Consider the following 11028-nt stretch of genomic DNA (forward strand, 5'->3'; position numbering starts at 1 on the left):
TTAATATCTGAATGAAATCAAAAGAGACTGGAAAACTGATCAAAGCAAAATTCAGTGATGTAAATTGCGCTCATCTTTATAATAATTTTATAGCTATAAATTGGTGTATTGATATATTTCTATTTTATTAAATTCTCATTTAATGGATTGATTGATAAAGTGATTTTAGAATCGTAGATTTTAAAGATTGTACAAGTGTCTCTAATTTTTTATATTATGTCAATCCACGTTTTTATGACTAATATTATGAAAATAGCTCTTTTTTAATGTCTGATTCACTTTCTTTGTAAATAGTAGGTAACATAATTCATATATTATTTTTGATTCTTTATCTTATATATGTCTGGCGATAAAATAAGGTGACATAAATTATCCTATTTCTGTAACAATATTACATAATACATTTTTTAAGAAGAAAGTAAAATATGACTGGGTTCAAGGTCAAGGAATGGGTGACTGGATTTACTAATATCGGTAATTAAAAATTTAATTACAAAATATTTTTAGTTTCAGCCATTTAGTAACTTTTAGTCAAATAACCAAGATATCAGAGATAATAGTTGAGATTATTTTGTTGTAGGTGAAGTATGTGACTAATAAATTATCTATTTAGTAAAACTAGTACAAACCAGACCATCGGTTGGTTAGTCACCTTTCAAGTCAGGTTAGCTGATGCATTCAGACGGTAAAAAATGTATTAGCATTGCAATATTTAATTAGAAAACAATCATGTGGTTGCTGGTAACGCTACTAGTACTAACGTAGGTATTAATTTTAATTTGCTACAACTCTGCACCTTGTTATTTACAAAAATATTTAATGAAATGTCACAGTGTTTTGACAGATGTAATTGTTATATTGTATAAATTATTTACAAAATGTTTCGTGTGGGGCAGAGATTTTTTTGTAGTAATCATCAACTAAGTAATTATTTTTCTTCTGATTACTTATATACCGAAGAGAATGTAAAAAAAACTGCAGCAAAATTTGCAAGTATGAAGCCAATTCGATTTAATACCAAAGAGCCCCCAATGAGGGCAGCTGTATTAATTCCACTTTGCGAAGTTGACGGCAAGGTGTCGTTACTGTATACTTTAAGAGCGGCGCATTTAAAAAATCATCGAGGACAAGTCAGCTTCCCTGGTGGCAAGCAAGATGAGATGGACAAAAGCTTGGAGGAAACAGCTCTTAGAGAAACACAGGAGGAATTAGGAATACATCCCGATGATGTAGAACTGTGGGGTAGTGGTAATTTAATAGTTACTAGGGGAGAGACGTGTGTGTTACCAGTTATAGGAAGAGTAGTGAAACCATTATCAGCTGACATATTAAAAGTGAATCCTACAGAAGTGGAAGAAGTGTTTTCAGTGTGTTTAGAAGATCTGTGCAAACCAGAATATTTAGGTCATACACAATTCAGAAAACGTTCTTCACTTCCTGTATTTTTAGCAGGGAAACGAAGAGTATGGGGTCTAACTGCCCTAATAACAAACATGTTCCTTACCGCACTTTTACCTCCTAAAGCCTATTCACATAGAATTAAATATATATCTACTGTTAAATTAATAGAGCCCAAAGCAATGTCTACCTGATTTTGTAAAATAATTTTAAACCAAAAACTATGTAAATTTTTATTTATACATTGAAACAAAGTGTACTTTGTTACTGTAAGAATGTTATTTATTTGTTGACTGTTATGTAATTAATTGTGATATGAAAAAGTTATTACAAAATTGCCAAAAACTTGTCACCAAACACAAAGCTTACTTTTGATGGTTAACGCAGACAAAAATATCCTATTTTGTATTCGGTAGTAGATTTAAAATATAAATTACAGCAAACAATTTGTAGTGAGTACTTTACATTTATTGTGCCACATATTTTCACCTAGTTGATGATTTGGTTTCTCCTACTGACTTAATAGAACAAAAATCAGGGCCTTGAATGAAGTGTCAAGATTAGGGTGTGTAATTTGTGACTAAGTAATTGTTTAGTACACAAACAGAGAGCCTTAGACTTTTTAATAGTCAAGAAGCTTTTGCTTTCAAGTGTATGCCACATATCAAAGATTGTGACCATATTCACAGTTTAATTACTTTTTAAATGAATGCTTAAGATTGTGATACCATTTCAAGCAATTAATAGTAGGTATAGTACTGATACAATACATATAATTGGGTCCTTTTGCCTTTAGATATTTTTAACTGATAGCCTTTGATTTAGACAAAACACTCAGTATTTTATGTTAGGTTGTTTTTTAAATTGCATATTTGCTTTAAATCAGTTTTTTTAATATTAAAAGTCCTACCAATTATCTTCGCTTTATTCGATAATTTCTGATTATGTTTATTGTATCGTTTGTCTTATGGAGAATAATTGTCTTTTGCTAAATTCATAAATATTCTACTTGTTTGCAAGATGCAGGTCTATCTGCATTTTTATTTGTAAGGAAAATGTTTGGTTTAGATCATTTTCAATATTCACATCTTCATCATTCACCTAGTAGTGAAGTAGGGTGGTTGGACGGGCTGGAAAATTTCCTAATTTCGACAGTTAGTGTAAGTTAGAATTAAAGGATACTTGGTAGGCAACAAAAAATTGAGAAACATAAAGTGAGAAGGATTTTTATCAGTATTACTAGATATTATCTTCATCTTCTCATATACATCCATTATGTAGGGGTCAACCATTCATCCGATGTTCTCTGCTTCCCAAAGCGTATTCGGCCACGGCAGATTTGTCGATATGTCCTAAACGACAATAGATTTTATGTTCATTTATCCTTGTGTCCAGCCACATATTTTGTTCCAGGTCACCTCTTGTCCCATATTTTACTTTTTAGTATAAGACATAGTAGGTATATTACGAACCTCTCAAAAATAATTCGTTATATGACACTTTTGTTTGTTTTAGGATATTGTACAAGAACCTTCACAATATTTCTTCTTTGGTCACATTTTTCATCCACAAAAGTGGTCTGCAGAGGATCCAGATTTAGAATGTTTCAATTTTTCTTACTTTTAGTGACCAGGTTTCTACATCATATAATAATATTGTCCAGATGCATTATTTAGTGTACCATATTTTAATATTGATCCGAATTTTAACCTCCTTGTCACAGCCACATTTTTTATTAATATTTGAGCCAAATATTTAATATTCAAAGCTTCATCATCATCAGTGGCGTTACAGCTCTTTATGAGCCAAAGCTTTCTTCAGAACAATCCTCCATTCGCCCCTGTCTCTGGCAACTCTTCTCCATGCTCTAATTCCGATAGACTTCAAATCATTTTCTAGGTTGTCTTGGTACCTAAGTCTCGGTCTTCCTCTTCTTCGTTGTCCGATCGGCCCTCTTCAGTCAAAAACTTTTCTGACTATGGCATCTTCCTCTCGTCTGATTACATGACCTATCCATCTGAGGCGTGCTACCTTAATGAATTTTACAACGTCAGGTTCTCCAAATCTTCTATACAACTCAAAATTGTAACACCTGCGCCACAAACCTTGTTCTTTTATGCCTCCATATATTCGTCTTAGTATTTTTCGCTCAAAACATTTGAGCAATTCTTGGTCATTCTGTGTTAGTGTCCAAGTTTCTTAACCATATGTTAGCACTGGCCTTATTAGTATTTTGTATACAGTCAGTTTAATTTTTCTAGGCATTTTTGAGGCCATCTGTCTTCTTAAGCCATAGTAACACTTATTGGCGAGCACTATTCTTCTTTTTATTTCTTCACTGACGTTGTTATCTTTGGTTAGCAGCGACCCTAAGTATATGAAGGTGTCAACACCTTCCAGTTCTAGATCATCAATTATTATTCGTGTAGGTGTCGGGTTGCTTGACCTAGTGCAACACATATATTTGGTCTTTTGAACATTTATATTTAGTCCCATTCTGTGTGCAGATGCTTTTAACGACCGAAATGCTTCAGTCAGAGATTCTGTGGACCTACCTATGATGTCTATGTCATCTGCGTATCCGACAATTTGTACTGATTTGTTAAAGATAGTACCATTCGTAGTAATCTGCGACTCTCGAATTATTTTTTCTAATGCCAGGTTAAATAAGAGACACGATAGTCCATCACCCTGTCTTAGTCCATTTTTGCAATGGAAGGGTCTTGAGAGATCGTTTTGGATTTTTACCATGCTCTCTGCACCTGTGAGTGTAAGTTCAGTTAACCGGACAAGATCAAATGGAATGCGAAATTCTACCATAGCGAGTAGAAGTTTATTTCTATTAACGGAGTCGTATGCGGCTTTGAAGTCAACAAATATGTGGTGGGTGTCGACGCCGAACTCTAGGGTTTTTTCAAGGATCTGTCTCACTGTAAATATCTGGTCCGTTGTTGATTTATTAGGACGGAAACCGCACTTTGTTCGGCGTAGGGGAGGAGTCTTTTGTACAATACGTTGGACAACACTTTATATGCCATATTGAGTAGAGTGATGCCTCTATAATTATCACACACCATCATGTCTCCCTTTTTGTATATAGGACACAGTACACCTAACTTCCAGTCTGTGGGTGTTTCTTTCTGTTGCCAGATTGCAGTTATCAGTTTATGCATGTGTTTCATGAGGGGGTCGCCGCCATTTTTGAAAAGTTAGGGAGGGAGATGATCCGAACCGGGAGCTTTATTATTTTTCAGTGTTGCGATGGCTTCTCTAATTTCTTCTTCGGTGGGGGGTGGTTGCCGATCATCTTCATTCATTTGAAACATGGGATCCTCAATCTCGCCATCTTCGTGGTTGCCGCTAAGCAGTTCTTCAAAATGGTCCGCCCATCTGTTTAGTATCTGTTCTTTGTTACTAATTATAGAACCGTCCCTATCTTTACAGGCTATTATTCTGGGTTTGAATCCTTTTCTGCAGCTGTTTATCTGTTGGTAGAATTTTCGCGAGTCTTTTCCATTATGGTGATTAACAATTTCGTTTAGAGCGTGTTCGTATTGTTCTTTCTTTTTCTTCTAAACATTATCTTTTCTTCTCTTCTAAGATTTTCATAATCTTCCAGAGTTAATCTCGTTCTGCGCTGCTGGAGTCTCTTATATGCTTCGTTTTTTTGTTGGTTGATATGTCTGCACTCTTCATCGAACCAATCTTCGTGTTTTTTGGTCTTGATAGGTTTTAATACAGTTTCAGCCGCTGTGTGCATAGCTTCTTTACATTTAGTCCAATGTTCTTCTATACTTAGATTTTCTTCGATTGTTGGTAACGCTTCGTTTAATATTGTCATGTAATTAGCTCTAGCAGTTTCAGATTTTAGCACCTCAATATTATATTTTGTGGATTTTGTGCTGTGACCTTTTTTTGCGTTAGATATCCGTGCTCTAAGTTTTGCTTTTATTTTATAAGGTAGTGGTCGGAGTCTATATTAGCACTACTACATGCTCTTACGTCCAGTACATCGGAGATATGTCGACTATCTATAAGTACGTGGTCGATTTGATTTTTGGTCTGGCCGTCTGGTGACTGCCATGTAGCTTTATGGATGTTTTTGTGGGGAAAGCACGTACTTACTACCACCATTCCTAACGATGCCGCTAGTTCAACCAGCCGTAAACCATTTTGGTTACTGACCGTATGGAGACTATGTTCACCAATAGTGGGTCTGTAGGTTGTCTCTTGCCCAACTTTAGCATTAAGATCGCCAATAATAATTTTTATGTCATTGTTCTGGCATTTCCTATAAGTGCTTTCCACTTCCTCATAAAATAGATCTTTCTCCTCGTCTTCTTTATCTTCAGTTGGAGCATGGACGTTGATAATACTGTATCCAATATCATTAGCCTTATTTCGTTTGCCAAGTCGTCGACAAATAGACCGTCCGGTAGATTGTTGTGAATTTTCCGTAACGTAAAATTTTTTACGGGAGGGGGGTGTTAACCCACTGCCCAACCCCCTTCTCGGAGGACCATTTCTCCCTTCCTCGTCAGCCCTGACCCCACCTTCCACTGGGGTTGGTTACCCAGTCTCCAGTAGGGTTGCTCAGGTTTACCGGGGTTTACCCGTGTGATCCGGATCACACTTCTAGGAGGTGAGGATAGGAATTGAGTAGGAGAGGCTAGAGGTGTTAACTGGAAGCAACACCTTATAATGCGCATCACTACCCCATTTAAACCCCAATATTCAAAGCTTGTCTAGTATCAAAGTTAGACATTACAGGCTGTCAATGGATTACCAATATTTTAGATTTTTTTATGTTTACAACAATCCATATTTTTATCCAATATTATTGATCTTATTCGCCGATGGGTATTGCAGGTCTTTTTTTGTTTTTTAATCAGAGTTTCAATGAAAACGAAGCTTTTCTGTATTAATAAAACCAAATTGTGTGTCACTACTCATATGCCCACACCTTTTGGTTATTCTGGTCTGAATTTTGGAACATGGCACATTAAATTAATAAGTTTGCAAATGTTTGCAATGTGTAGTATTTGAGTCCTGAGATATATATTTATTTATATAACATATATTTTAAATGAAATCACAGACTTCCTGCTAGTAACTCTTCCTGCTTTGGACGCTACCCTTGTAGGTAGCTTTTTTAAGTAATTTAAGTACTCAACAAAGCAGAAGAGAAAACCAACACAGAGAGAGATTCCATAACAATTTCATGTGATCTGCAGTTAGTGTAAATCTCCAAAGAAATGTGACTCCCTTGGTTATCCAAGATGAGAAGCATTGGATCTTCTTTCAAGGCCTTTATATGCTGACAAATATGTTTTATCCAGTCAAAAAATAACTCTTCATTTATCCGACCATTTTTTGAACATCTGTATACTGCTCCAATTGGGCCTCCTCTCATTAATTGTGAATTCATACATATTCGAGGGAATATGGACATAGGAGGGATAAACTGTCCTGAAGCATTTACAGCGCATACTATGATAATAGTTTCCCTCTTTCCCTAGATATTACGGATTATACTTGGTTTTGACCTTTTGGTGCTAAAATTTTTTATGGTTTCTGGATCGTAGAAATTAACGTTTCATCTACATTAAAAATCCGACGATCAGGAAATTTGAACTTTTTCATAACTGTGTACAGATTGTTAAAAAATTGTTCAACCTCATCTTTATTGAATACAGAAATGCGGTTTCGACTGGTACCTTCGGGTTTTCTAATACTAATGTCTGGATGACGCTCTAAAAAGAGTTCTAACCAATCTTCATCAGCGATTTTCTTTATTGAGTCGAAACGGTATGCTAAACGCCTTAGTTCTTCTGGTGTGATTCCAAAAAAAATATATTCGCCAATTTTTTACCATGATTGGCTATGGTGGATTCCTGTTCATCATTAAAAATTGGTTTCCTGCCAAGTTTTATTTTTTTATGGCTATTGGAATTTCGTTTGTCACGTAGACTGGATTCTGGAATATTGAATGATCGACCTACTTCTCGTATTTTTCGCCCAGATCGTATAGCAGTGATGGCAGCTTTTAGTTCATCTTCTGTCCTTTTTGATCGGTGTTCCGAACGTAAGCACGGATTATTTTGGAATCTAAAAAGCAATACAGACACTATATCAGCAAAAATTGTGATATGGGGTAATACCGCGCAGTGTGAAATTACCTTGACATAGCTGCGCCTTATTCCCTCTAGGTTGGTAACCTAAATTAATTTATCACTGTTCGTTAATGACTAAATACAATGCTTTGTTTTTGTACTTACATGAAATTATCTATACATATAAAGCAAAATATTCATGAAATAGTTTTAATGAAAACTAATCACAAAAGCACTTTCCACTTTCTAAAGATTATTCGAAAATTACATCAACGTCTTGAACAACAAACAATCGGTAACCTTGTCTAAACCAACACTAGGAATACAGTCGTATTACAAAGATTTGGTCGGCTAGCAAATACGAGACTGCGCGCTGTGTTCAATGTTGAAATACTGATGCTGTGTTGACAAGATACTAATGCGCAGAATACTGCCGGGCACAGAATTCCCCCGGTCCCCCTGGCGGGTAACCAACAAAAGTAAGCTTATTTGATAATGTATGTTAACCATTTTTCGTTTACCGATCTTATGCTGGTAGTACTATGTACATATACCTTTTATCCATTTAACTTATTTAGATTGAGCATGTTTTGATATGGAGCCATAGAAGAAATAACCCAATCAGAGTATTCTGTACCATAATACCACAAAATAATAATATATGCCTACATAACATCAATTATTTATTAATATAATTATTTACAGCTTTGTATTGTTCTGAAGCTATTTTCTTGTGGCATTTTAAATTAATTACTATTTAAATGGGAATAAGCCACAATTAAAGGTTAAAATACGTTTATTGATGTTTCAATTTCCACTTCGGAAATCGTTCTCAAAATACAAATTGAGAACGATTTCCGAAGTGGAAATTTAAACGTCAATAAACGTATTTTAACCTTTAATTGTGGCTTATTCCCATTTAAATAGTAATTACAGCTTTTTCATACAATTCTGGAAAATGTAATATGTTTATGTTTATATTTTAAACAAAAAAACTTTATATTGACCATCACAAATTATAAATTTATTATACTGACGTTTTTAATTTGTGACATTTCTGAATTACCAATCAGCGTGATTCCACAATCCACCAAAGTTCCACAAACTACACTAATGGACAGTGGAAGTGTGACGTCACAACTGTCAATTACTTTCCAAACAAAAGTTGAAATGTCCAATCTCAAGACTTTTTAATTTCTATAAAGTTAACATTTTGCTTCCCCTGCTGCTTTTTCTTTTAAGTATAGTGTTTTTTACGATAATACCATCATAATTCAGTGTTCTATTTCTATGAAATATAGTTTAAAAGTTTAAATTAAAGACATTCTAACCATACTTTATTGATACATGCATTTTATTGCTATTTTTGCAACAACATGCTTTATTATTTACACAACCTTGTAAAATTGTTGTAGTAACTATTAGATTACTTAGATATTGCAAAAAGCGGAAAGATTCTGTAAAAAAATGAAAAAATAACGAAAAATACAAATTATCCACACTAAACAAGGTTTGTTTGGAAAGTGAAACTGACAGATGTCAATAAATATACGTCATCACTTCCACGGTCCATTACAATTTTTCTTGGTGGCTCAGTACAATATTCGACTGTTATTTTTGATTTGTGCTATTCCAGGCTTATATTATGTTAATTTATGTATTAGTTTAGAATTAGAAAACAAGATTGCAGGTACCTACATAAATAAGTTTTATTGATTGTTTCTACTTTTAAACAGTCTATGTCCGTTTTATTTTTCGTATTTTTAAAATAATTATACATGTTTAATATTATTTGGCGACCCTGCTATTTAATAACAGTAGGTACAGTCCATCTAATTTAGTTACCGTTGCACGTCATCATCATTGACAGAGATCGAAGTTGACATAGTTGCCAAAGTATAAAAAAATCCTGAATCCATTTTAAATCAAATAGGTTACATAATTATTGCAAAAGTGGATTATACAATAAAACAAATTAATATTTAATGTAAATAAATAGAAACAAAACAAGAGTTAAAAAATAATCTTGTTAAAAACAATTTGAGCCGCTTGTATGCGTCGTATAAAGATGTAAAATGGAATACTTAAACAAAAACAACACTTTTTTCTTTACTTATTAACATTAGTCAACACCGCAACTGTCAAATAAGTGTTACCAATTGATGCCAAAATATCACCTTCGTTCGATTACAGTTACAGTGTGTTCCGAACAAATGTTCTTAATAAAAACGCTTTATAATCCATTTATACAAATTAAATCAAACATATTATTGTGTATTTCTTTAAGTTAACATTAATAGAAATCTTTAAATATTATTTCTACGCGTATATAATAAAATATGTCTAGTGGCTGTAATGCCATTGTACTCGGCAAAGTGATTATAAAAAAGAACACACCTACCGCCTAAATATTTCGTGTTGGTATCATGTGACCTCACGGGCTATGACGCGGATGACGTGCAACAGTATGTAAATTAGATGAAGTATATGTTTTTTTCGTTCATTTTCAGCAAAATTGTTTGAAAATAAATTTTTTTAAGAAACACACTCAACTTGTTTTTAATTGCACTGCTAACTGCTACTAAGTATTGAAATTATTTAATTCTAAGGCGTGGTTTCCGAAGTAACTTCAGATTTCGATTTCCGCGCTAGTGCAATATTATGCAAGGAATCTTGAGCGCAGTCTTTTTATAATACAGAACACAATAAACACAACCGGCATACAACCACTATAAACAAATAAAACATGAAACAAGTACTTAATTCAGAGAAATAAAAAGGCAACACTGGGAGGGCCTCTCAAAACAATAAGAAAAAAGGTGAATGAACTAATAAAAACTAGACAGATTCGGGAGGAAACAAGGCAGACTACTTTAGATCTCTAGGTAAAGGAAGCATTAAGTAAATTAAGAAATAGAAAATCACCAGCAGAGAACACAATACCGGACGAATTCCTAAAGTACGGAGGACCAGATCTGACCAGCAACGTCGAATGCTCATTGGCAGTTATTCTATGCTTATCCAGAAAATCAATCACGATTACTTCTTATACCCAAAAAACTAAAGCAAGAACAGATTTTTGAACATTGTTAGACCTTAAACATCAGACTGTTGTATTGTAACGAAATGCACTCATTTCTTGTGTGCACGGTGTGACTTACACTAATTACTAGATATGTAGAGTGCAAACACTCATGACCACGCCGCAGTAGACGAAATTTGGTTTAGTTCCCACTTCAATGCGAAATGCACTGTACTATGCAACATGAAAGGTAGAACATTTCAGTTTGGTTAGTATAATTTCACTTACAATAGAACCTTTCTGCCTTTACGTGAATTTTGACTCCGCCTTCGCGCAGCTCCATGGTCAGGAGTGTTTGCACTATCTCTAGAATAAAATATACAAAATAATTTATACCAAACTTTTCCTTTATGAATGCAAGCGTTAAAAAGTACCTACCTACCTCGTTTTTAGCCACAATGTACGCAATAATTTTGTTAGAATAAAGTAATATAT

The 11028-nt window shown here is 34.1% G+C and overlaps 1 protein-coding gene across 1 annotated transcript; it reads left to right on the top strand.

The window, feature by feature from the left end:
• Window positions 1-535: 535 nt before the first annotated feature.
• On the top strand, window positions 536-10058 carry LOC140447261 (mitochondrial coenzyme A diphosphatase NUDT8). Its single transcript, XM_072539815.1, has one exon. It carries the CDS (start codon window positions 879-881, stop codon window positions 1590-1592), a length of 714 nt encoding a protein of 237 aa, XP_072395916.1. The 5' UTR covers window positions 536-878; the 3' UTR covers window positions 1593-10058.
• Window positions 10059-11028: the final 970 nt, after the last annotated feature.

This window comes from Diabrotica undecimpunctata, chromosome 8, assembly GCF_040954645.1.
Source record: "Diabrotica undecimpunctata isolate CICGRU chromosome 8, icDiaUnde3, whole genome shotgun sequence".
NCBI classification, from domain to species: Eukaryota; Metazoa; Arthropoda; class Insecta; order Coleoptera; family Chrysomelidae; genus Diabrotica; species Diabrotica undecimpunctata.